This window comes from Ptiloglossa arizonensis, chromosome 13 (genome assembly GCF_051014685.1).
Source record: "Ptiloglossa arizonensis isolate GNS036 chromosome 13, iyPtiAriz1_principal, whole genome shotgun sequence".
NCBI classification, from domain to species: Eukaryota; Metazoa; Arthropoda; class Insecta; order Hymenoptera; family Colletidae; genus Ptiloglossa; species Ptiloglossa arizonensis.
This window is the reverse complement of record NC_135060.1, coordinates 3,451,288-3,478,255: the sequence shown is the minus strand read 5'-3', so window position 1 is coordinate 3,478,255 and position 26,968 is coordinate 3,451,288. Positions and strand designations below refer to the sequence as shown.

General features: G+C 36.0%; 4 protein-coding genes across 7 annotated transcripts; all 4 read right to left on the bottom strand.

Annotated features, from left to right (window-relative positions):
• Positions 1–1,141: 1,141 nt before the first annotated feature.
• Positions 1,142–6,218, bottom strand: LOC143153939 (cytoplasmic dynein 2 light intermediate chain 1). Its single transcript, XM_076325601.1, has 7 exons — positions 6,199–6,218; positions 3,644–3,761; positions 3,459–3,560; positions 2,733–3,059; positions 2,493–2,650; positions 1,696–1,939; positions 1,142–1,434 (listed from the first exon to the last, which is right to left on the bottom strand). The coding sequence occupies exons 1-7, from the start codon at positions 6,216–6,218 to the stop codon at positions 1,363–1,365; spliced, it is 1,041 nt and encodes a 346-aa protein (XP_076181716.1). The 3' UTR covers positions 1,142–1,362.
• On the bottom strand, positions 4,282–10,438 carry Scat (VPS54 subunit of GARP complex scat). Its single transcript, XM_076325600.1, has 13 exons — positions 10,202–10,438; positions 9,553–9,931; positions 9,375–9,477; positions 9,117–9,280; positions 8,838–9,037; positions 8,584–8,769; positions 8,375–8,501; positions 8,017–8,271; positions 7,518–7,943; positions 7,163–7,443; positions 6,880–7,097; positions 6,596–6,809; positions 4,282–6,516 (listed from the first exon to the last, which is right to left on the bottom strand). The coding sequence occupies exons 1-13, from the start codon at positions 10,297–10,299 to the stop codon at positions 6,255–6,257; spliced, it is 2,913 nt and encodes a 970-aa protein (XP_076181715.1). The 5' UTR covers positions 10,300–10,438; the 3' UTR covers positions 4,282–6,254.
• Positions 10,439–11,432: 994 nt separating this feature from the next.
• Positions 11,433–20,708, bottom strand: Klhl10 (kelch-like protein 10). Of its 2 annotated transcripts, none has more exons than XM_076325472.1 (8): positions 19,824–20,708; positions 18,886–19,201; positions 17,753–18,205; positions 15,488–15,657; positions 15,225–15,394; positions 13,734–13,892; positions 13,123–13,327; positions 11,433–12,269 (listed from the first exon to the last, which is right to left on the bottom strand). In XM_076325472.1, exons 1-8 carry the CDS (start codon positions 20,051–20,053, stop codon positions 12,011–12,013), a joined length of 1,962 nt encoding a protein of 653 aa, XP_076181587.1. In that variant the 5' UTR covers positions 20,054–20,708; the 3' UTR covers positions 11,433–12,010. The 2 variants fall into 2 exon arrangements, with proteins under 2 accessions (XP_076181587.1, XP_076181588.1); XM_076325473.1 differs by lacking the exon at positions 19,824–20,708 and adding an exon at positions 19,283–19,484.
• A 969-nt stretch (positions 20,709–21,677) lies between these two features.
• On the bottom strand, positions 21,678–26,692 carry LOC143153861 (mitochondrial basic amino acids transporter). 3 transcript variants are annotated; one of them, XR_012993935.1, is made up of 4 exons: positions 25,555–25,727; positions 24,388–24,515; positions 21,904–23,567; positions 21,678–21,835 (listed from the first exon to the last, which is right to left on the bottom strand). XR_012993935.1 is itself a non-coding variant. In XM_076325474.1 (4 exons), exons 2-4 carry the CDS (start codon positions 25,586–25,588, stop codon positions 22,644–22,646), a joined length of 1,086 nt encoding a protein of 361 aa, XP_076181589.1. In that variant the 5' UTR covers positions 25,589–25,644; positions 26,456–26,692; the 3' UTR covers positions 21,678–22,643. The 3 variants fall into 3 exon arrangements, 2 of the variants coding, with proteins under 2 accessions (XP_076181589.1, XP_076181591.1); XM_076325474.1 differs by adding an exon at positions 26,456–26,692 and having other exon boundaries at positions 21,678–23,567; positions 25,555–25,644; XM_076325476.1 differs by lacking the exons at positions 24,388–24,515; positions 25,555–25,727 and adding an exon at positions 23,627–24,364 and having other exon boundaries at positions 21,678–23,567.
• Between the last annotated feature and the right edge of the window lie 276 nt (positions 26,693–26,968).

Genomic DNA, 26,968 nt, shown 5'->3' with positions numbered 1-26,968 from the left:
TATCTGATAATGTACATACAGAATTTAAACTTTCGTAGAAGTTTTGTATTTAGAATCACTTGGATATATTGATCGATCGATTGGAACACTCTTATCGGCGTAACTGATATCGTCACCGCGTAATTGAATTCAAATTGAAACGTTTTAATTGATTTATTTGCGAAAATAGTTCTCGTACTATGTATACTATGTTCGATGGCTTATTTCCAAGACGCTACGTATATAAAGAAAGAAAAATAAACTGATTCGTTAAAGAGTGGAAGGTTAATATTTTGTTTCGGATCATTTTTGCCAGGTTTTAATATTAGATCCAACGGAACTGTTTAATATGTGCACGATTCTCCAAGACTGTATCGTATGACATAATTCTTCTTACTTCTGATAAATACACTTTATCATTAGCCTTCTTATCATTGTTACCATTGCAAGCAGCAATGCCTCTCTTCTGACTTGCCAGTATGCGAGTTCGATTTACGAAGAAGACAGACCACGATATTACAAGAACCACCTCACAGAACTCATTAATTCTGACTTAAATTGTATCCCAATCTGAAAACAAAGCCATCAATTGCATCGAATGATTATGCATTCGTCGTCGATTATCTTCTTATTGTTATACATTTAATTGCACATCAATTAAAATACAATAATACGTTTAATGTAACACAAACGACTGTACAGATTCCATAATTCTAATAGAAAAATTAATTTTAAAAATTGTATTTAATCTGTACGCAATTGTTAATATTGACAAAATCATTTACACTTTTATTTTTTGAATTCGTTAAGCTTTTCCTATTGGTACTAACATCCGTGAAATCTACACTGCTTATATAATTTTCAATATTGCGTTTCTATTTTTTAATATCTGTGATTGTAGATTTCCTAACACCATGTATTATTGCTAATTTCGTTTGCAATAATACAATTTCATTGTATCGTGTATGTAAAGATTGCTATAAGTATATTAGGGTATTCGAATAATTGGGGTACGAATACAGGAATCCTTACTATACCGACACGTTTTGTTCTTCAATACTTTTAAACATTGTAAGACGAAAGTAACTTTTAAAATCGTTAAAAAGAAATATCTAATTCACAAGATCGTCACAAGATCGATGTCGTAGATGTCAATGTCGATTTGTATTTTCATTTATTTCAAACAAAAGAGCTTGTCCCTGAAGGGATTCAGTATAAATCGGACGAAGCAGTATTTCCCATTTGTCGGTAGTTCTTTTTAATCGTGCCATGATCAAATACGCAGGAAGCATTCCGGATGATTTCTCAGTTGGAATAATTTCTCTCGTTCGTCACGTGTTCACGGTAAACCCTTCCAACGAAATAAAGCCATCTGAGCGTGATCTACGATGGATCCGGAATAGGAATTTGGGGTGTACGACCTTCCAACATATCGTGGAGAAGAATACCAATTTCCTAAAAGCAGAATTAACACGTTCAACGATTCGATTCCGTGTAATAAAATAACGACGAGTTAATGGAATCACGACGGACAGTTTGTTGGTAGCCATTTTCAAATATTAAGCTCGGAGAGATCAAAAAAAAAAAAGAAACTCAACGGGTAGAGCCTTCATCCGACGAATCCAAGATTCGGATGGGAAGCCCAGGTGTGTAATATCTAACGAGCGCCCCTTTTTCATCCCTGGAAAATATAAGTAAACCTGTCAGGCGATGTACCTCTTCCCTCTGTGCGCGTAATCTGTCGATGATTGGCTCATTAAAGTTGGTATCGTTGCTTGGATCCTCCAAGATAATATCGCTGCTTCTCGACACTTGCGGTATACGAGTAATATAAATCTGTTTGATGGTATCTAAAATTGCCGAAGGTCTCGTCCGAGGAAATTGCAAATCGATCGACGAGAAGGAATCTGAGCCGGCCGGTACCGCCAATGGCTTCTCAAAATCTGTGCATTTTCCTTCGCTGAACCATCAAAAAATTTTAGGGTATATATAAGTTTTTAAAATATCATTTACACAAAATTTCTTAGTTACTCAAGTTGAGAATTTTATCGTCTTTGAACGAAATATTTCAAAAGTAAATCGAACGATCTCGATTATAACTCGATCGTTTAAAAAATAGTCAAATATAATACGTCTGTTATCCTAAAAGAAAGGAACAATATAAATACATAACACAATTTAAATATTGATAGTAACAATTGGCCGACCATGTACTGCTAATTTCGGTCCGGTTTACATATAAGTAAACATTGCATAATGATATGCAAATTATTGGAAATTTACTTCGGTATTAATATTCATGTTTTCAAGAGTTAATACCGCAAGTAGATATACTTTTTCTGCTTTTTCTTTTCTATACTAGTTTTAAATTTACCTCATTTTGTTTTATTACTTAACTCGTATTATATATTCGTATAGTTTCATGGTAAATGAATTTATATTTTACTATTCCGATGGATAAAGACTTGCGTCGTTAAAAATTAGAAATCATTTGGTATCTAATAAGAGCTCACAAAGCTTGAGTGCCGAATCCGTAATACGATAGGAACTCTTTAGTTCTCCGCACCAGAGTTTTGTCTTTTGACGAGTGATAATAAAGACTCGCTCCCAATACGTGAGCTACAGCTCTTAAACTTTTCCCGATTAATTCCTTTTTATCCAGGCTTAATTCCTGTCGGAGTACGATCAAAGAATTTGTTAGTATTTTTTCGATCAGCGAACAAAGATTCTCACCAGACGAACCACGCTAATACCTTGAATTGGTCGTATTTTCCTCCTATGATGCAAAGTTTTAACGGAAATGGATCGATCTCCCTTTCCAGAATTTTCTTTCTCTCGTTAATTCGACGTTCTTTCAGTTCTTGGATCGTTTTATCGTCGTAAGTCATCTTAATGGCATTTCGTGCTGCCGAAAGAGTTTCTTCGAACGTCGACCATAAAATCTCCGGTTGCGATAAGTCGAGCATCATCAGTACCGTAACGTGATGAGGAGAATGAGTCAGCGACGAACCTATCATTGCACCTGATATTAACGAACAAGTTAAGTGTCCTATGTCAAAAACGTGCACGATGTTTTTTACCTGTTACGGCAAAATAAGAAACGAAAGTTACATTAGGAAAAGTTACATCCCCGTTATGGAATATGAAGTATTTGTTTGAAAAATATTTAATTACGATACTTGTTTTAAACCGTGCAGATCGTGTATCTCTTAATTTGTCGAAGACTTTCAAAACTTTCGACACTTGAATTAGCAAATTTCTAAAATTATAAAACAGTTTACAAGAAATCAGAGCTTCACAGATTCGTTGTGCGAAACGAAAATACAAATGAATATTTTCTTGGAAATATTTCTTTTCGTAACAAATGGAACTGTTAATTAAATTCGTACGAAAATGATATTATTTGTTTGCAATGTTTAATGTAATTAAACATTTTTCAAGTTTAATGGAGTAAAAGTACTGTGGAACGCAAAACTTACTAAACTCTTTCCGGCTTTACGACCGAAAGAATAATCTATAGCAATCGTCGGCTTTGGCGTTTCGTCTTTCTCAAGAAATCGATACACCATCGTTGTTTTACCCTAAAAATTCATATTCTTCTTTCGTAGATACGCAATAATTCGTAAAAATGTTATTGAGTTGTTCTAGTTACAATATTACGTACTACACCCTTGCTGCCAATAATGATGACGGAACGTTCATGTGTTTCGTTTGGATTAGTCTTACGCGATTCTTCTTCTTTCAAACAAAGACGCAATGCCGCATCTCTCATATTTTCTTCGCTAAAACATGATCACACCAATACCGAATAATCGAATAAAAAAAATATCTTTCACTTAACAAAAATGTTCAAACATCTAAATTTAGAGGGTGCTAACTAATGCCTCTTTTTAGAAACTAAATTTCAACTGTAACAAATTAAATCTTTCTAGTAAAAATAATAGTAAAAGACACGTACGAATTTTGTTCCGCCATTGATCTTGAGCCTATTATTCTAAAGAAATATAAACTACACAATAAACTCGCGTTCTCTTTTATCTGCAGGTTATGATGGTGTTTTCGTATACGTTGCTATAGCAACACGAAAAAGTCTTTCGTACGAATAGTGCATAGATATTATTTATAATTTCGTTGAGTTAATTTTTATTCATTCTTGACGATACCGAATTGCTATGTATACGTAATTGCACGAATCAAATAAATTTGTATTGAAATAACGAGAATTGATACTTACTTTCGCTTAATTCGTGTTACAAGTATTAATGTATAAAAATAAGAAATAAATACAAAATATAATAAAGTTTTATATAGTGTTATTAATATTTATGTAATTTTTATAATACATTACGCAGTGAAATAATGAGGTATATTATATCTAAACTGTTATATTCCTATATTGTTAGATGAACGTCATACGCCGTAATAATTTAACAAGTCGTGGTCAGTCTTGACCTCTTGACACAGAAATTCACAAGGACATTATTTATAATAAATAACCACATACACTTCCAAGCAATTTTAAAACGCATGCAAAAACTAATTTTACAAAGTTTAAAGTATATAAATTATCGTCTCTGCTGGACTATAACACACAGTACTTTTTATTAACAAATCGTTTACGAATAAAGATACAGCCGATTACTAGGATCATCGTTTATGTACAAATTGGACTAGTTTATATTAAATTATAAATATCGTAAAGATGAACGCAATTTTAAGTTATATAAGCGCGCCATATTTCAATGTGATGTAGAATGGTAATAACCGAACACTTTATCTTTGGTCATGAGGATGAAAGAAATGTTTATAGAATCGACTATGTCATCACTGGAATTTATAATTTTTCTTTTTAAACAGAGACATTGTGGCATTGCGTATACTTATTGTATATCGCTGAGGTTATGTCGTTTTACCCTTTTATTGAATTATTTCCGAACAATTTCTTGTGATAGTGGATCTATAATCTATACGAACGATCATATTCAGATTTATTCTGAGAATACATTCTTTATAATCAGTTCAATTCAAGCAATGAACACAACAGTAAAAGCACTCGTATCAAACCTTTAACGTTTTATACATGTTGTAGGTCTTAGCATGTTTCAAATCATCTACTAACAAGGAGCATTTGCGAAGTGTCCCCATATAAATTTTACGAAACATTACAGATTTATAGAGCGGTTAAAAAAAGGGACACGTATTTTTTAACACTGGTGACTCAAGCTTAAAGGGTGAAACTATCTTCCACAATTTCAGTCTTCTAATGCTATCTTCAAAACCATTGAACATGTAAGGAAGTTTTTGAAATAAATTTTAGACGGTGTTTGATGGAAAAGAAATTAGTAAGAAAGCATGTAAGACTACCATCTATCATCTGTAGAAGATTTTTACAATTCTTTTATATTTTTATGTTTTATGTAGTTTTATGTAGATAAGAAGCAAGAAGCAAGAGGCAAGAGGCAAGAGAGGAAGGAAACACTTCGTGAATAGTTCCTTATGAGTGTGAATATTTAAGATGTTCCATCTTTGATTGTTTCAAAAAGATTCTAACTTTAAAAAGTAGAAGATATACACAAAATATGTGAATATCTATACGAAGAAACATAATTTAATACCTAAATCTTGGTCCTTCTACTATACGCCTATTTTTGCACGCGTTATCCTAAATTAAACTGAGTAACACTTCACAAGTGATAGTAAGAAATATCTCACATGCCCAGTAATATTCAATTGCAAATAAGCTCTTTAGATTTAATATTATAGGAACGGAAGAAAACTTTCTGTAATTCATACAGATCTATGCATAGTTTTTGTATGAAATTTTGCATTTGAACACTATGGCATATTAGATTATTTGGGAAACGTAAAATATGTGTAATCAAATTGAATAATTAATTTAACTTGTAATTTGTATTAAAATCTAGCCAACAACCGATACAAATAATATCATATGTTTTCAATAAAACTGTTTTTTATTTACACATATTTTCAGTATGTTGCACAAAACATTTTATAAAAATGCTGTTTTGTAATTTCTTATTACATTAATATTATTAATCTGACTTTGCATTTCGTACAACTTCACAATTAATATAAGTATAAATACTTATATTATATGGATAATTTCAATACAAGCCACGTCTTTAAAAATCCATCGAAACGTTAATAGTCATCGATACACAATGCGTGTGAAGGAAGACGATAATAAAAATTAGTCACCTCTTTCTACAATACTTCATCGCTTCAATCATGCAATATATCACACGCTCTGCATGTTATCTGGTCCATATATCACTCATCCAATTGTCATCTAATTCATTAATTGGTAACACTTTTAATTTTCGTAATGCTTCAAGATAGAATGTAAGTTCTGATGTAACTACACCATGTTGTGGACCGCCGTTATTAACTATATTCATTTTAACTAATTGTTCTCTAAGTTTTTCTTTGAAAGATGTATTTACTGTACGATACAAGATTTGTACTTCAACTGCAGGGAGAATTCCAGAAACTGCTTCATGCAACTTAATTAAATAGCTGTAATTAATAATTAATTTTAATCGCAAATAATAAAGCAGTGTCTGATATAAAATGAATGATTTTCGTTGCTAATTACCTAGAAATATTTCTAAACGATTTCGATGGTACTGGTGGTCTTGCAGCCCAGTTTGATATTTGGCCACCTAGCAGATTGTCAACAATAGTAAGAATTTTGTTTTCAATTTCTTTCACGTGCGCACGAATATCTCTTTCAACACTATCCAATAATGCAACACCACCACTTACACTAGACGTACTAAATCCACGATTGGGATTTTGATCTACAAGTGCTGCAAATAAATTGCAATATTAGTGTCATCATATTAATAAAAATTAAATGCTACGCAAATCTAAACTTACTTTGGAAGTGTATTTTTACAAAAGGCATAAGCCATAAAATTAATTTTAAACTACGCCCAGCTAATACGAGTATTGTACTCGTAATTGTTTTTAAACCAGCAACTTGCATTGCACCTGCGCCAAGTACAAGTTGACAACAACGACAATTATAATGTCGTAGTAATTCAGCTAAATGTCTTCCAATTGTTCCAGATAAGGCAATTAATTCACTACCAGTTCTAAAATTATAATTAAGTTTAGCGTTTAATCAAATTACTATATAATGTTTAAATTTAAACATTACCTGCAATATTCGTGAATCATTTGCATAAGCATTAAAGCTGTACCAACAACGGCAAATTTTTCCTCTCCTACCATAATAAAGTTTTGAATATCATCTTCTTTTAATCTATCTTCAGCTTTAAATAGATTAGGAGGAAAACATTTGTTTTCATACACATATGTTACTAATGACTGAAATTCTAGTGGCACATCAGCCTGCTTCCATCTTTCAGATTCCAATAAAAGAGTGAGTTTTGTTTTAAACTCGGCATGAAATCTTTGAATGAATTTACTAGCTTGTGCCTGTGATATAATAAAATATATAAAGCAAATATTACTCGTTAATATAGACTACATAATTTGGAAATTTTTTATACTTTAAATGCAGATCGCAACGCTGTACATTGTTTCCCACAAAGTTTTTCACAAGTTTCCGTGAATTCTTCAACTAAATTCGCTAGTTGACATACTTGAGCTGTCGTTGCCCTTTTACTCAACCAAGATAATTTGTCATTCCAATTTTGACAGTCCTTTTCTTCTTGTTTATTATTTGCATTTTCACTATTAATTTTTTCTTTTTCATTCTGTAATTTATCTTTATCATTTGTACCTGCAGAAAGCAGATGTCCCATTCGTTCATGACAATAATCACAAATGGACGTTATCATATCGTTAAGTTTAGTCGTTACTCGCGAATGTTCTGTTTGGGTTAATAAACGATCAGGTATTGAATCATCGAATGAACCGTCACATACTCGACCAGCTGCAAGATCTACAGTATCTCGCATGACATCATGAACAGCCTAAAGTATACATTAATATTACATTTAGTATTATAATATAATATTATAGTTGATAGTACAGTATAATACATACTTTTACTCGCATTAGAAGGAATGTCAAAGATTGTATAGTATTGTGAAGTAATGTTAATCTCTCTGCAAGGGAAAGACCACCAACTTCAAGGGCTGCTGCTTGTTGATCGCTGCAACAATCGCTCGCTGCTAAGGCTTCTATGACTCTTTGTTTTGTTACAGCTCGAACAGTTGTCACAGCTTCTTCTTTGTAAGTATCCACAAATTGAAAATGTTTTTGCCGCAAAAGACCCGAAATGATGGAAATTAGTTTATCCTGTTCGTTGAGGATGTACAAATGATCTCACTGGGAAGAGATGGACGGCGTTTTGTTTGCTACAAACTAAGTATATATTTCTAAAAGTTAAGTATGCACTTACACCGTCCAGAACATTGTTTTCACCTCCTAGCGGTCTATTTAGATCTGCCGTTGCATATCTTTGGAACTCTGTAGATAACATTTTGTCCACAAGTTTTTCCATTTCTGTTAATTGGGAACTCAGATGTCTATATACGAACAAAAATATTAACAGAATGATATACAGATTCTCTAAGTTACCACTAATTTGTGTAATATATATAAATATACCTAAAACTATGCACTCCGTTCAATTCCTGTAAAAGTATTTCTTGCGTTGTAGCAATAAGATCCAGTGCTGCAACATAATCTGGCGTCGATAACAATAATTGTATCATTGGCTGACTTTGATGTACCGTAGCCATAAGCTTCAATTTTTCTTGAACTAGTAATCGATTAGATCTTGCTTGTTCTAACCTAAATACAAATAATCGTGTTAAAATACATGTCACGCATACTGAATACAAAATAATTATATAATTTACCGCAATATTTCTAAAGAATCATTAACTAGGTGTTTATCAACTTGATGTATATTCTTTCTAAGAGCTTTTAGAACCGTAATAGTTTGCGTAAGTTGCTCCATTAGGGCATCATGGGAAGTCATAGCATGAAAAAATGCTTGAGACTTTGAAGCAACTTGTTCTGCTATTCTAACTTCCACGACATCTAAATAATGACTCAGCTATTACAAAAATAAATTTTATATGTATTACTTATCTCATTTTTGAAAGTCAATAAAATGTCCTTAATTATTAATATACCTTCTCCTGCATTTGCTTGACATGAATAACAATGTTAGATTCCTCATTTAACAATCCACCTTTTACAAATGGAAATACAGCGTAAAAATTGTCTTTTTGAGAAAGATCTAAATTTGGTGTTAAAAATACTTTTGGTACATTAGCTAAATCAAATTGCATTCGATCTGCAAACATTATTTGTTCAATGTAAAAGTTTTGTATAATACAATAAAACTAACATTATTATTTAATTTTTTATCAGAAGAAAATTATTCTTACCTAAAGCTTTAACTTTTCTTAAATTTGGGAAGTTCTGTAACAATTCATTAGGCGTAGTTGGTCTAATGGCATTTGAATTCATACGAGAATGTTTTCGATATCTCTACAAATAAATATCTAAACAGTTATTTTTTTTCAGGTAAAATGTTCAATTTATCTTGCTAAATATAAGAGTTACCCTTGCAATCTTCTTTAAATATGATTCAAAATGTTGCATTGTAACTTCAGGAAGGTAAGGACTTTTAGGAATATCGACTTTTTCTATAAATCCATCACCCCAAGTACGAGTTAAGAAGTTACTTTGCTTTCCTTTAAACGGATCATTTAAAACAGCTGGTAAATTTTGTGCCGCGGAGTATACAGTCCACGATGAAGAAGGCTCAGATAATTGGCCATTGCTTTTGCGTCTATGTTGCATTGCTGCGTGCTTGGTAGCGTGTGCTATATAATCTTTGTCAGAAACACCCTCCACAGGAAGACTAGTGCATACTCCATTATAACCATAAAGGCATACAAATGATCCTCCTTCTCTAGAGCAATGTTGATCTCTTAAATGTCTGAAATAAAATTATACACAGTTAAACGATACTAATATTATATTATACTTTTCAAAGTCATAATACATTCTACAAGAAGCGTCTACTTTAATACATGCATCATTATCTGTTATCAAACCTGCCCGTTTTAAAGAAACGCTAGTAAACGTACATCGAGAGTCTGAAATAATTTAAACCGTAGCGTACGCAATGCCGAAAAATCCTCCGAAACAATAATAATTTCATACGATAGTTGTCACTTGAAAATAGAGATTAGACGGGTGAACCCACCTTACAAAATCTTCTATTTGCTTGAACGTAAGGTTAGCGCAATATTCGCAAATTAGAATTGTAGATAGCAATTCGGATCCTTTCACGATCTTCGCCATTTTCCATTTGCAACTTTACTTCGCCATTCTATCGCCGTTTGGTTTAATTTACAGTTCATCGAAGTCTATCGACGATAACTACACATATGACGACTACTTAGCGATTTCACTTACCCGCTATCGTTCAGTGTCAAGCATATTCTCACTATTTAGGGATACACGTTTCACGATTGGATCCAGGATGACCAACAAAGAAATATATTATCGCGATAAGTTACAGTTTCTATAAAAAAGTTCCCAGATATGGTTGTAACTATATATTTCAATTTTACGTGGCACGTAACCGATAGACGCATTTAATTTATAACTTATTCGTGCAATATTCTTAGACATTACAGATCAGTAATACGTGTTTGTAGACGTATTAAGTAATGTTCATTGCTTATCGTTTCAATGATTTAAAGAAACAAAGAAGCGCAATGAGTACAATCAAGAAATTGTTGAATAAAAAATCATACGCTTAATGTAATTTTCTAGAAGGAAGTAATTTCAGGGATTCAATAAAACACGCATCATAAGTTATATGTATTAAAAAACATTAGTATACAATCTCATTTACAAGTTGCTGCTTATTTTTAACCGACACAATTTAAAAAGACTTGCTTCAACCGATAGGAGAGAATTTTTGTCCATAATGTGCAATGTAAATTGGAAACTATTCCAACTATGAAAATATGTTCAGCACGAATCGATAGTGTATACGAATATTCGATCATTTTTAACGTTGATAACAACTTTCTTAATTTCGAATAACAATTTCCGGACGATCGATGTTTTTCATATTTGAATATTTCTACGTTCTATAAATTACAAAAGAATGTTCACACACGTTGAAAACTGTTCGATCGTCATTATTCTTTTTTATTGATAGTTGCAAGGTTCCACTTTAGCCTGTTTTATAAACATTCTAACACACCGTGACGCACACTCATCTTCGCCGTAGTCACTAATGCGTACACGTGTACACGTACGTGTAAAAAAAGATAGTTTCCCTTTCGTCTTTTATTGTACATAATCAGAGTTCAAAATTGGTTCGTATATGTAAACATGTCCAATAAACTTCCTATAAAATTCTATAAAAAAGTAAAATATATTCCGTTTAACAAATTCGAGTAAAAACGAATCCGAAAATATTATCTTGCCCGCGTCGTACGAAATACAGTTCAGCTATTTATAAAAATTTCGTATTAAACAAGGTAATATTTTCCGATTCTACAAGAATCTTTCGTTGTAGTCGTGCAACCGTTTTCCATGTAATTTTACTTTACGTTTCGTTACTCGAAACACAACGAAGCTACAGTTACACTTAAAGAAGAATCTAGCAAAGTTGTTGCAAAAGTATCGGTGATTGCACCGAAGATTTTTTTCTCAAAAAAATTTTCATTCTCTTTCCTAATTATTCGAGCGGGGTGGAGATAATTTTCTCGAGGAAATTGTTAAATAATTTAAACGCGTGTAACATTCGCATCGTCTCGCTGCGTTGGTCAGTTAGACCTGGTAATTCTTGGTGTCTGGTAAGAATCTTCGATAAAGTCGTAAATAAACAACGTACGTATCTTGTGCGATGCGAACAGGACCAACTGTACTAACATTGTCTTTCAATGTAACCGCAAGTTAATCACTCTAGACACAAGCCGTTCTTTCGTTCCACCTATCGTCCCACCAATTGTTTCAACGTTACTTCTTCATGGTATCCGCAGTTCCATCGTGGTCAATTCTGTCGACTTTCGTTGCTAGAGTCGCTGTTCCTTGGTAAAGGAGGTGGCACAGGTATGATCTCGTTTGGCTGGATCTGCTCCTGTTGATGTTGGTGTTGACTACAGTGTACCTCCAGCGCTAACAATTTTTGTCGTTTCTCTTCCATCAGACGTTCACGATGCTTGTGAATGTAATCGTTCACGTTCGGTAAGCCCATGATCACACAGGCTGACAATGCCGAGCGATACACGTTCATGTCCGTTGCTTCGTACCTGCGCAAAATATCAAATTAAGTAACAAACTTTGACTAGTTAACGAAGTGATTAACGAGGTTTCCCGATGGAAATTAATTCAAGGTAAAACTTCGTTCGAATTATTTTCAATTATATTTAATTCGAATTATTTGCGAAAAGATAACCGTCCAGTTTCAACTTTTTCCATCGAGAAAAGTCTGTTAATAATACTCTCTTCTTTACGATGTCTTTACATCGTGAGAAAATCTAATCGATCCATTAATGCTCTCGTAAAGGTACGAGAAAATCTAATCGATCCGTTGATAATACACCCGTAAAGATATCTTGAAAAATGTAAAAAATTCCTTTCGTAGTAATGATCGATCACACCGATACGCGTGCATAGTCGCTTCGAAGTTACGATGATCGAGTTACGCGTAACGCGAGTCTCGCTAGCTGTTGCTCTGTCTCGCTCGCTCTCGTTGTACTCCCATTCACATTCCTCGTACGACGTTACGCGCCACGCTCGACTTCCGCTCGAGATAAACATCGCTAGCTACTCGACTTTCAAGCGAACCTTCGTCGATCTCAAAATAGTGGAAAGTAAGGAGAGCCCGAGTGCTCGAAACAATCGTAAACAAAAAAGAGCACTTCGTACGCGTGCGTATTACCAACGAAAGCCTTTCGAGTACGCGCGTGTGCCGAGTGTACCTTTGAAAATCGATTCTCTCGGTATTTATTCGTACACGAAACATAATACGAAATTTATTTTACGTATCGGTTCTTTTTCTCTCAATTGGGTTCACTTTCTCCCGGTTCTGTACTCCGAGACACCTTCCCGCGAACATAATGGAAGAAATTATATCAACCAGAGAAAAGGTTACGCTTTTACCATTTATTTGTCTGCTCGTCGTAACACTCCACGTGATAAATCGTGGTAACACCGTTGAATCCACCGATCGCGAATATCATGTCGTCGATTACTTCGATCGCAAAATTGCTGCGCGAATTGTACATGTCCGGGATCGGGCTCCACGTATCTGTAGCTGGATTGTATTTTTCTCCGCTACACATTCTGGATATTCCGTTGAAACCTCCTGGAAGGGAAGTACTTGTTCGAAACGTGATGTGAAATTTTTTCGCGAAATAAAACTATTTCTTAACTCGGTGCAGAAAATGCTCCTCTTTCGGTTAAAATAATTCGTTCGAAGAAAGTGTAAATATAATTGTAACTTTATTTGATTCTATTGGGTTAGGAAAGTCATTTCGTTTTCCAAAATGGAGAATATGTAATTTGATGAAATGTTTGTACGCTCTAAAAAAATCGTGTTTCATTTTCACCGAAAAAAGAACGAAATGACTTTTCGAACGACCCAATAAAACTCTTCTTTAGCTTGGTGCAGAAAATAGTCCTCTTTTGGTAGAATAATTCGTTCAAAGAAAGGGTAAATATAATTGCAACTATATTCGATTCTATTTCGGATTAGATATGAGAACAGTTACCAATAACGTATACATGGTTGTGGTAAGATATACAAGACACTCCACTCCTGCGCGACCTCATTGGAGCTATCATTGTCCACTGATTACTCTCTGGATCGTACACTTCCGCAGAATTTAAGCATTCGTGGCCATTGAAGCCACCCGTAATGTAAATTTTGTCTACATCGAAAAGAATTTCATTAATAAATAGGGTAACGATTGATAAGATTGCAGTTTGCAGTAGTATTGTTAAAGCACCTGAGAAAACGCAATTTTCTTGGATAATTCTAGTGTAATTCTTAAATGTTTGCTAGTACCTTACATACACGAAACGAGTAGCAAATGTTGTACGAACGTTGGTCGTTGTACACGATAAAAAAAATATTGCAAAAGCGTATAAAAATCGTATAAATCGTACAAATACCATTATCCATAAATTACAGAAATATAAACTTTGAACAAACGTGGTACCGTACAAGATTGATCTTGTTTGCACAACGAATAAATATTTATTCGTTTATCAACGTTGTTTGAATTATTTGAAATCATCAACGAAAAATGCGACCAGTGAGTATCGATTATCCTTATTCGAACAATGTACTCTATTCTACGACAGTAAGTGCATTTGAGCATTGTGTCTGGCACACAACGGTAGTGAGTAAACAAAAATACGAAATGTGTTTGAACGAGTGTCAGACGTGTGTTTGAACACGCTGTGAGCGTACATTGTGGCACGAGGTCGACATCTAGAATTTCCTTTAATAATCAATCCTTCGTTCCTCGGTAAATACAGTACGCACGATCTACGTTCGTGTAATTGATTTTAGTTGCTCTCGTTTCTATGTTTAATTCATTACGCGAACGAATCAATCGTTTCTATGTTTAATCGTGTACACGGACTGACATTTATGAATCATCCTGTACGTTAATAATCGCAGTCAGAGCCGTGACAAGGCAGGAGCAAAAGGAACGCGTATCCTTGTTCGCCGTTTAACGAGTCAGCCGTTCTTAGAAGGAAAACATTAAATTAGCAATATTGACAAACACGCCTAGTTTGCGTAAAAACTTTTTACGTAAACAATGTAAAACCAACGTACACGTGTATCTATCATAAAGCGTATCTATCGTTTTCTCTTGGAAGAAAAATTGAATTAACAACTTTGATAAACACGTGTAGTTTGCTTAAAAACTTTTTACGTGAACAATGCAAAACCAATGTACATGCGTATCTATCATTTTCTCTTAGAAGAAAAATTAACAACACTGATAAACACGTGTAGTTTACGTAAAAAATTTTTACACGAACAATACAAAACCAATGTACACGTGTATCTATCATAAAGCATATTTACCATTTTCTCTTAGAAAAAAAAATTAAATTAACTACCATAAAGCGAATGGGCTTTTTAAACGTAGTTGCACTCTATTATTTCCCCGGGCGTCGAAATACCTATGCACGGCCCTGATTGCAGCGTTTCGTGGCACAAAGGTATGGTATAAAACGAGACATACCGTTCAAAGTAGTTGCACTGGCGTCCGATCTTTGGCAAATCATAGGTGCTATCAGAGACCATTGATTTGTCTTGTAATTGTAACGTTCTGCGGTACTCTGTCGATAATATCCGTCGTAACCGCCCATTGCATAAATCAGGTCATTGAGTACAGCGACGCTAACGTAACACCTACGGTGCGTATAGGTTTCTTCGTTAATACGAATAACAGGCTACCTATTGTAAATTGTTCATCGATTCGCTTAAAAGTTCTGGCGGTTTAACCTTCTGGCGTTCATCGGTGCAACCTCCCTCCAAACTTTGGTAACAGCGTTGAAGCAACGACAACTGTTAAAATAATCAGCCCCATCGAAGCCTCCGATTACAAATATATTTGAACCGACCACCGCTGTTCCGTGATACGCGCGTGGCCCGATCGGATCTACCTCTTCCACCTTTTGAGAAAGCATTGGAAAGCAGTGGTTTTTAGTTAATGGTAACTAACACGGTAACAATCTACTGTCGAGAAAATGTTTGCGAGGTGTATTTTTTTTAGAAATTACTCGTACCTCTTATCGTTGATTATTCGTTGAACGGTAATTACCGGCAAGTTTAAATGTAAATTAGGATCGGTTAATGATATTTTTGAATGTATTGTAATATAATTGTGCAGAGTGTTGGAAAAACGAAAGGTTGTATATTTTACGTTGCAGAGTACCTACTAGAGCGAAACGTGTATAAAATAATGAATCGAGAAGAGCGATAAATCAACACTCTCGGGAGTAGGAAAACGAAAGTTCAATGATATGATGTATCAATGATATAGAATGATAAATACTTTCGTAAGAATAAAAGTAGAAAGAGTGATAAGATAACCAACGATAATTCTTTGTTTAGACTACATACGCGAGGAGAAAAGAAAATTTCCCCTCGTACCGACAGAGTTGGTTCGCCAACCAACGTTAAGTAAGCGGGTTTTATTCGTTTTAATAAGTATTATAGACTTAAAAGTTCTTAAACCGCTTTGACATTGGAATTTACACTGTGGTTTTTATACATTGATCGATACGGGATACGTTTTGTTCATTATCAGAGGGGAACGTCACTCGGTGGCAAACGATTATTCTTTGATTAAAAATATCAAGGAGATCTCAAGATCGACGTCTTACTATTTTAAATGGATTGTTATATTTTTTTACCTTACAACCTGACTGACCTGACCGATCTTGCTTGGTACATCGCTGAACTCGTCTGAACAGCGGCTGTCATCCCATAGGACGAAAAATATTATAAAATATAACACTCCATTTAAAAAAAAGAAACGTAGTAAACCTTCAAATCTCCTTACGCTTCCATCTAAAAAGGAATAATTTGTTACCGTATCAGGTTTTTTGTGAATCCAACATCTTTTGCATGAGCATACGCTTGAATATATGATTTGTTTTTGCGGAAATGATTCGCATGGATCACTGTACAGCAGACATGCTCTTGCCCGCGGGCAAAGATACGGGAATGTGACGTTGCAACAAGAAACGAGTCGCTGTATACTTTGATAAACATACGTATTATCCCTGTTTGTGTTTCGTTATGGAAACGTTAACATTTTTATAACCTCACCTTGATCCGTAAAAGGCAAACAATTTAGGAAAGTATCTGTAGCCGTTCGTTTCGAATCATTCGGTACCGTATCCTCGCAAACAATTGTTAATTCATTCGTGAAACAATTTTCATTTAAAACACATTTACAATACGAATCGATTTCCTATCTAAAATATTTACAACGAGATCGACGAGCTGTGCGGATAAGTAAAAGTATTTATTAATGACGTCCAATGATAGTATCTCTATATTTACAAAGTGCTGAATTTAAAAGTTATTAGCTTTCAAAAGTTTTCATTTGATTAAATATGCGCATTTGGAGTTTTTGTTTCCATAGCATTAACTTTACGAACACGTTTGGATACTTTTGGAAAATTCCAAAACGCGTTTTTAAATAGATTGTTCTTACTATATGTATACAGAAATGCAGACGTAACTTAATTTTTGATCGTCAACTATTGATCTCAGGAACTAAAATAACGATAACGAAATGGTAAACAGTTGAAAGGATTACGTGCAACAATTTACTATTGTAATTCGGTATGTCAGCGGATAAGTGCAATGTCGATAATCGTGCGAATAGGTAAAGTGAGCGTCTCTCGGCCTCTGTACCGATTTACCAATGGTTAACGATACGACCCCCCACTACAAGACCGCTGTCGATGGAGGCGGTGCCTCGTGCCCGCGTAGGCGTGGTTTCGCGCCCGCGGAGGTACTTTCGTGCCCGCGTAGGCGTGGTTCCGCGCTCGCGGAGTACTTTCGTGCCCGCGGAGGCGTGGTTCCGCGCTCGAGGAGGTACTTTCGTGCCCGCGGAGGCGTGGTTTCGTGCCCGCCGAGAGTGCACTGCCTTAATGCATCGAGAAATCTCGGAGCGGGTGACCAGCCGAGCATGTACACTGTACAGGTATCGCTCCGCGGTTTTATATACATGTTACGTATCGCAACGCGTACCTTGACCCATCGATCCGCCCTGGTGTCGTAAGTTTCGATGAAATTTGTAGGACTTCTGCCGCTCCATCCACCTATAGCGAACAGTATCTCGTGGGGCACTCTTGGTCGTGCGATTTTTGGTGTGGGTATTTCACCGTCCTTTTGAGTGATGATTTCGAGGTCGTACAAAAATTTCAACGTCTCGATGATAATTGGTCGGCACGCGTCATTCCCGGTAACGTACGGATGATCCTTTACGTTCTCTAGAAAGAACTGAGTGTCCAGGAGGCCGAGGCGGATGTTCTTCATCAAATCGACTATGAAATTCTTCCGTGATTGTGGATCGAAATCGATCCATTTCAACGCCAGTTCCCAGACCGTGTCCTCGCTCTTAACGTTCAGCTCGTCGGCTCCGATCAGCGACGTTAATTCTTCCACTGGCAAATCTAAAATTTCATCGCTTCGATGGGCTACCTACGTAAAATGAAATTATTGTTGTAATTGGTCGCGTCCTTGTCTTCTCGATTGGAGAGGAACGACAGATTGTGATAAATATTGACAACGAATTTAAATATTAGGTAAAGATTCTTAATTTGGATTACGGGAGGAGAGTGGCCAAACAAGGTGACGATTGAATTCATCTTTATCGGGCAAGCTTTTTCAATACATTAATAATACACCCGTGAACGTATAACAACAAATATTAAAATTTTCATATTTCCGTGAACGTATAGCGACAAATATAAAAATTCTAATATTCGTTAGTAAATGGCTCGTTTCTTTTATGATTATAAATTAAAAAATGGTTTTTAAAGATTATACATTAAGTTGTGGTAATTATGTGCAACGCTAACGACGTCATCGATTTCAATGACCTTGAAGGGAGGAGGTTCACGAATATCAGAGGAAAAATGAACGATTTCTGTTAATTTCGAAATAAATTGCAATTTCCTGCTATTGTTTCCTTGTCTTGTAGTACAAGTTCAAAGGTAAGAGTGGACAATCGAGGATTGACTTCTTTATGGTCCTCCTCCAATATACTTCAAGCACATCGAAATCGGAGAGGTCGTTAATATTGCAAATAATTACCCGAATTATTTGATAACGTTATCAGTTATTGTACGCCAACGAAGAGATAATGAAAGTGTGATGACCTGCACGAAGTATCTCATAACGTAACGATACGCGCTGTTCTCCAATCCTTTGCAAAAATGTTCCCGGGCAAATCTCATAACGGTGATGCAATTTTCCGGGGCCAGGTTTTTCTTGAGAAATTCGCAGCATAGATCGAGAACGCCTAAAATGTTCAAGTAATCCGCGGTGACCAGCAATTGGCACACATTCTCGTTATTCACATTGATCGATCGCAAATAAGCGTATTCCAGAAGCAGATTCATCATGTTACTGCTGACACCCGGTAAAAGGACGTCAGTTTTTTCACGGGAGTGCAACGTGGTTGTAAACAATGCTCTAGAAACAAGTAATTTTGGTTATTCAATTTAAAACCTACGTAACACGAGTAAGAATTTAAATTATATAATTATTTAAAACCTGTGTAACACGAATAACGCAGAATGTAGAATTTAAATTATACAATAATCTAAAACGGACAATTCATAATTATTAAATTCGTAAAAAGAATCCTGTTCGAGGCAAACCGTTCGAAAATTCTACTCTTCGTTTAATGAAATGATCGAAACGTATAATGTGTTAATTTTCATCGAGGAAATCTTATCGTCGTTGACACTGTCGCGAAGATGTAAAGAAAAATATAAACGCGTTCATTTACAATAACGGAACATTTTTAGTTTTACAGGTCGCGCGAGCAACGAGTTGTCCGTACTGTATAAACATAAATGATAATGGAAGGGGATGATTTCGTAACTTGAATCCGTTGGCAAAATTGTCATTCGAAAGCAGTCGTTATTAGAATATTTCGAGGACGGAGTGGTTCGATAAAATAAATTTTGTCGCATTTCTGGACATTCGGGTGGCAATTCGGACTAGTCTCGAACCGTGAACGCGTTAAAAAATAAAAATACAATCTCTGGGGGAATACGAAAAGAAAAATAATACCGCGAAAAGTATAGACCTGAAGTATGGGCTGCAAGCTGATAAAATTGCTCGGTGAATCGGAAAGATTCCTCCATCTTCCAGTCTCAAAACAGCATCGCAAAGAAGATTGTTCTGTCGAAAATCGTAGAGAGATTGCATCGCTTGCGTGCTCATGCACCGGCCCCCGCTTTCGGCTATCAAACGCTGAGCGCTTGTCTCGCATATCTCGGTATCTCTGCTGCTGCTGTCGTTTGAGTCTACATCCATATCAGATTTGATCTTATCCGTGCACAACCTCTTCGGGTACCCGCGGCGAGAAATTCGAAGAACTGCTTCGTACGATTACGTCGAGCTTGCGACACTTGAAAATCGTTCAACGATATACCTTTGATTCGTATTCACGCACCGATGTTCCAACGTGCGCGCGTTGCTGAAAATTTGAAAACGGTTGTAAAGGGAACGACCGATCTTACGTTTCCATTTCATAGAATAAGTATTCAACGTACGGTGTATCGCTCGAGTGTAACGTACAAATAACCTTACCCGTGAAGCAACGGACAATTTACGACTTTAAACAATTTTCAAGTGATCCAGAAGGTTAGAATTTCCTTACGGTTGTCAGAGGTTTCGATTAATTTTCGCTCCGTGATTTTTACAATTTTTTATCCTCGAAGATGCGATTGCAGCGTATTCTTGCGTTTGTACGATCGGTGGATGCAGTTCGCATAGCCAAAGTGGAACGTTTCTAATGGAAATTCGTACGCGTTTCAATTTCGGATGTGTCAAATTCTGACACGTGGACGGACGGACTTGAAGACCGAATTATACAATGGTGATTTGAAAAGAACGATCCGGTGTGGAGCGGTGGTGATGGATGGCAGAGAGATACAAACTATTTTGTGTGATTTTAAAAGAGAGTAAATGTCGCCTCTGGCTGTGACATAGGTCTTACATGTCCGCCGTTCAGTCTAGGACTGTCTTCTGACAAAAGAGGACAAGAAGACATTTTTGGCAAGTTCAGGACAGTAAAATACAAGGAGGGCTGGAATTTCAGTTACCTCTTAGTTAACCCTTCACTGCCGGATTTTCAACCTTTATCTTCGAATACGCAACGAACGTGAAATTAAGTGTATTCATCGGGGAAATAATTAAAAAAATTGTACTTAAAAAATGTGACTTTATTTTCGGAATAAAATTATTTTCCTAAATAAACATTATTACACAAACGTCAACAAGTGAACAGTAACCCCCATATTATATTACCCATTGGTATACTGTACGCTTATAATATTTATAGATGCGAATTAATCGTTTCTTTCATAGTTCAACGAGAATTTGTACAACGTGGTATTATATTGTTACGATACAATTGGACGAAGGATTAATTCGTTGCAAAGTTCAATCGGACGATATTTAAAACACGTTTTTCGTAAATTGAGTTAAAATTTTGACAACTATTGAATATACTGGGTGTCCAAGAAAACCCCACGGCACAAAATTTTGAATAAACATGGGTTTACCAAATTCATCGATAAAAATCTCTTCTAGCTTTGAAGTTAAAAATCATCTAATATTCAATTTTAAAGCGCTTCATTTTTGTACTTTGTTCCAAAATGGAGAATATATAATTTAATAAAATGTTTATACGCTCTAAAAAAATCGTGTTTCATTTTTACCAAAAAAAAAAAAAACGAAATGACTTTACGAACAACTTAATACGTAATCTTTGCGGTGATTAATACCTTTTACGAGTCTATTAGAATACATTATCGAATGTTATCCTCAAATTATTTAAGAATTAAAAGAAAAACTATTTCGTTCGTATCTTCGTGCATATTAAACGACAAGTAACATGTATGAAAATAATTTGTCGAAGAAATTTGATGAAATCTTCTGCTTTACGCATTTCTTTATTAAACGGGTAAAAATTTTGTTATGTTACAAAGTAGAACAGACAAATTGTTCGAGTTACAAGATCAGGCCTGTGCGTGTCCATGTTTGCGCTCTCTGTCTTTCAAGCTCAATGTTAATCCCTTGATAGCGACAGACCTAAAAAAGTAAAAATACAAAAAGAGAATGTTGATCTCTGATTTCTGTCGGAAGAATCATGTAAATACCTTGATTACTTTGAAATTTTTGGCACTTTTGGTTCTCGAAACAAGTACTGCTACGTATAATCTCATTTTTAGCGACAATTTACGTTAATACTTACACACGTAATAAATAACACGATCGTAACATTGATCATTAATCTTGTATATAGTCAAGGATACTAAAAAAAGGTAAACTTTCCCTTCGCAGGGCGAATATTTTAAAGCCTACAAATGCTTTACCTGGCACTTCTACTGAGCATGGATACAAAATAAACAACAAAGCATAAGAAGTAAAATTTCTTTTACGTATCACTAGTTGGAACTGTTAACATACAATCGAGAAAAATCAACCCGATAACATTTAAATAAACAGACGTGTCGCGTGTCTGGACGTGTATTCTCAAATTTTACGAATAAACTCAACAACAGATCGCAAAACGTTTCTCCCGCTATGTTACATTCGTTGGAAAAAGATCAACGGTTTCTTACAAATATATATTTCTCGCCAATGACTCAACAAAGGCGTTAAGATTGTCTTCTTATTACTTCGTTTGTCTACAATGAACTTTGTAGCACGAGAGTATATAGTCATACTCGTACACTCGACGCATCTTTCTCCGTTTTTAAAAACAACTCGTAAGAGACATGTCACTGATTAAGCGGCAATCGTTAAAAATGTGTTCAGCGTTAGTCTGGTCAACATTGGTCGACTCCACTTTCTTTTCGCCATAATCTCCATCGATATCACTTTTCTCTCTCTTGGATCACTCCTCGTCCTCTTCGTGACTCGTATCGGTTCGCACATGCTCGGCCACGTCATATTTAATACTCGTCTGTAACCATCTGTTAGCCCGATAAAGTATGGTATTCTCAAACGACGTAACGTTGTCCGACACCGTGGACAGCGCCGGGATCGTTACACTCTCGGAGACCTCCTTCAGAAAAGTGTTCCACTTCTCGATGAAAGGTTTGCGCGTCTCCGATCCCATCTCGACCGACTCGATCGTTTCAGTTTTGCTCTCCGATTTCGATGTTTCGTTGGCTTCGTGTCCGAATAAACGGAACGTCCACGTGACCATTGTGAACGTCACTGCGTTCGTCGGGAACGCTCGTACGATCGTCGAGCTCAAACCTCGGTACATGCAGGAGTAACCCTCGGCTTTCACCGACTGTTTGAAGCAATCGAGCACACCCGTGTAACGATTGCTGTTCGCTTGGATCCGAGACTTCACCACGTCCAGGGGATAGGTCAACGTCCAGGAAGCGGTACCGGCCAGACCACCGGCCAGCAGCATGTAAGGTGTCGAGAGGCACTCGTTTCCGGACGTTCTCGTCAAGCTCTCGTACGTCAGGAAATAAATACCGAAGCTCGGTGCATCTCGGAGCAGAGTGATGCCCAACCCTCTGAACATACCGCGGTTACCTTCGTATTTGTGCATGTGTTTCAGGCAGTCCAACGGCCCGGAGAACCGAGTGCTCGACAATTGCATCCGTGTCTTAGCCAGCTCCATGGGACCGCAGATCGGTGTTTGAGCGATCCCAGCCAACGTGCCGGCGATGAAGTGCGAGGACAGAGAATCGGGATTCGGTATCTGTCTCTGTACCTGACCGTGAACACCGAAAGTGATGGCGTTCACCACCGCCACGCCTGCTAACGGTGACGACATGCCTCGGTAGAAACCGGCTACCTAAAATCATGAACACCACTTAACAATACCAACGGTTTTCTTCAAAACCGAAACTTCACCTTTCGCAAATATTTCGGACCATGTTTCCGGTTATTTCATCACCACTTTTCTTCCTTTCTGAGGAATGTTGAGGTTTCGAAGGAAAATTTAGGTTTCTAGGGAAGTTTAGGTTTTTATGGAAAGTTGACGATCTTGATTGAACGATACGAAAGTCTCGGGGGGTTTGAAAAGACTTAGGTGAGCGTTAATTGTTAATGACGAGTCGTAGGTTGTTTGTAAACTGTTGAAACGAGTTCTGTTCAATGACGAGTCATAGGTGTTTCTAAACTTTTGAAACGAGTTCCGTTTAATGACGAGTCGTAGGTGTTTGTCAACTGTTGAAACGAGTTTTGTTCAATGACGAGTCATAGGTGTTTGTAAACTGTTGAAACGAGTTCCGTTTAATGACGAGTCGTAGGTGTTTGTCAACTGTTGAAACGAGTTCTGTTCAATGACGAGTCATAGGTGTTTGTAGACTGTTGAAACGAGTTTTGTTCAATGACAAGTACATAGGGTGTTTGTAAACAGTTCGGGTGGAAGTTTAACAGTGTTGTAATCGGTCACTGTGGAACGAGGTACAGTAATCCCCGGTTTCAAGTGATACGGTAACGTCGGTTCACCGAAAAGCGGGGTAGGTAGCGATTTTAATCTCGAGGCAAAGCCCGGTGTGGCTTCTAACGAGGAACGTGCTGCACCGAAAGTGAGCGAGAGTAGAAAGGTAGGATCGTTTAAGGGGATTGAACAATCTTGTTATCGTTGATATCTTGTTAGATTCAAGTACCGATTCTTTGGCGAGTATCGTGCGGAAGCAATGCCAATTTCCCTTGTATCTCGGGTTCCGATAATCTTGCGTTTGCATGTGGACCTTGATTGTGTCCAGAGGATGTCCCACCACAATACCGGCACACCCTGAAATTAATTATTCATGTGTTCTGTTTACCACTGGGAAATAAAGTAGACTGTCGTCCATAAGTCAACGGAAACTTCATTTTCTGGCTTGCAAAATGGTAATTAAAGTACAAATACAATTTTCCGAAGCGATCCAATCATTTTCTTTCGTTGTATTTATCTATTTTAAATTAGTATTTCGCGAAATTTAAGATAGTTAAGTTTCTCGTCAAATGTTTCTTACACAGTACGATGTCCACGTAATATGCAATTACGTTTCTTCTATAATATCAACGATTAATAAGTTTATTTCATACTGTACATTATTGCACAACGTTAATTTTTCCTTCGTCTATGTTTACTAAATGTTTGATGACCTATGGACGAGAGTGTCGTGCAATCCTATTGGGTGTACAAGAAGCTTCTGTATTTCTCAGTTATGAATAAAAATGGCTCTATCGAAAATTTGTGTATAATAAAAAAGTATTGAAATTTAATTCTCCGTTTAAGCCATTTTTATTTGTACTTTAAGAAGTAAAATAAAAAATGTGTATCAAACATTTATGTAACATAATTTCTTCGTTCGAATAATATTTCCTATTTAAATGATATCGGGTAATTCAATCAGTTATTTTTTACAGATTAACTGCTTACCAAATGAATTCGAATCACGTTTCGTACTCGTGTGAATTATAAAGTGTACAGAGAGTAGTTGCAGCGAGCGACATTACAAAAGTAATTCTATATTTTGACACTTAATTTTGGATCCTGGCCAGAAAATTAGCTTCGTCAATTGTATAAATTAATAGAAATAAATAAAATACAAAAATTAGTCTTCAGATGTAACGTGTAACGTGTAAAAACGTAGGGTCAAAATATAAAATATAAAAATAAAAATTATCTTTCAATTTGACTTGTTATGGCTATTTGATAACCAATGAAGATGTGTGTTATTTCTCGATCACTTTTATCAATCAACGTTGACTCCTTCGAAGGAAGTCGCAAAATTTAACAATGAATAAATTAGTTGTAACACTCGTACTAAATATTGTTTATCTACCTCCCACAAATCCGGCGAAAAAATTGAGAGCCATTTTCGTCTTGCAGTAACTCCTACACGTTTCCTCCACCCGTAATCAGATTGAGAGTTCTGAAATTTACCACTGTTGTAAAATTTTTTCGTTAGGCTCGCTAACGACGTGTCGTTGTAAATGCAAGGGGTGGATCGGTTTGTTTCCACAAGAAGAGAAGTGGAATCCATGTAAGATTGATCACTGTTTTGTCGTTTTCGTATCTATAATGTGAATTCAAAGCAGATATTATCAATTTGTAGCTGTTAAGAGTGTAACGGAGAAACCATATGCTTTTGCGAGGAAATTTAAGAAACTAGAAACAGCTGTAAAAAATCATTTTTAGATTTTCCACCGAAAAGAAAACGAAATGACTTTCCGAACGAGCTAAGACTGAAAATCAATCTGGAGATGAATAATACTGCAGATGAATCTTGAGATAAATCTCTGGATGCATCTCCAGTATTAGATTGTTCGAAAAGTAATTTCGTTTCTTTTGGTTAAAACGAAACACGATTTTTTCAGAGTATATAAACATTTCGTTAAATTATATATTCTCCGTTTTGGAAAATAAAATCGCTTTCCGAACAACCCGATACAATTTACTCGAGAAACATTATCGGTCGATAACGTTTACGATTTCCTAATGTATTCACTACGAACTTAAAATAAAAGATATACATTGTACAAATCGTCGAAGCGAAAGGAGCTCGCGATATTTCGCAGTCGTTTACGTAAACAAAATTTTTGGCGCGAAGAAAGTAAAAATAACGATAGACAATGGTAAAATTGTACGATGTTCGAGCGAATGAAAAAAAATTTATATACAAAAATTGCAGTGTCTACGTTTGCTTTAAGGTAACGAGCGTGTTCACTGTTTGTAATACTTGCCAAGTGGTAAGTCATCGCTACATCTCCAGGAGCACACCAGCGAATGTTTTCATTCCTCTTTCATCAGTCGTATCGTTTGTTAAAGTTCTTCTGTTTCGAAATTTCGTGGTTCCCGCGAAGTGAAGTCGCTTCCATGCTCCCGTTGTCGAATAGAATTTCCCACTGAAACTAACTATTCCACGAGCCTGCGTCGTTCTCAAAGGAAACGATTACGTCTGTATTATCGACTTGTTATTGATGTACCACTACTAGCGTTTTGAACTTATTATGGTAACAATGTTAATAATATTCACGCATCTTCGTTCAACCTATCGCGGCGAAGAAACTGTGAGGGTCAACCGCTGATAAGAGGTCGTTTATGGCGCCCAATCAAATTATTTGGTCGTTCATTGGCGTTGATACTTGATAGACAGTTGTTCTTCTTCCATTACGTCTGTACAAATTCTTTTTATTAATTCCGTTGAGAAATGCGAGATCGCAATTCGATGTCGAAAGCAAAACTCCGGAATAATA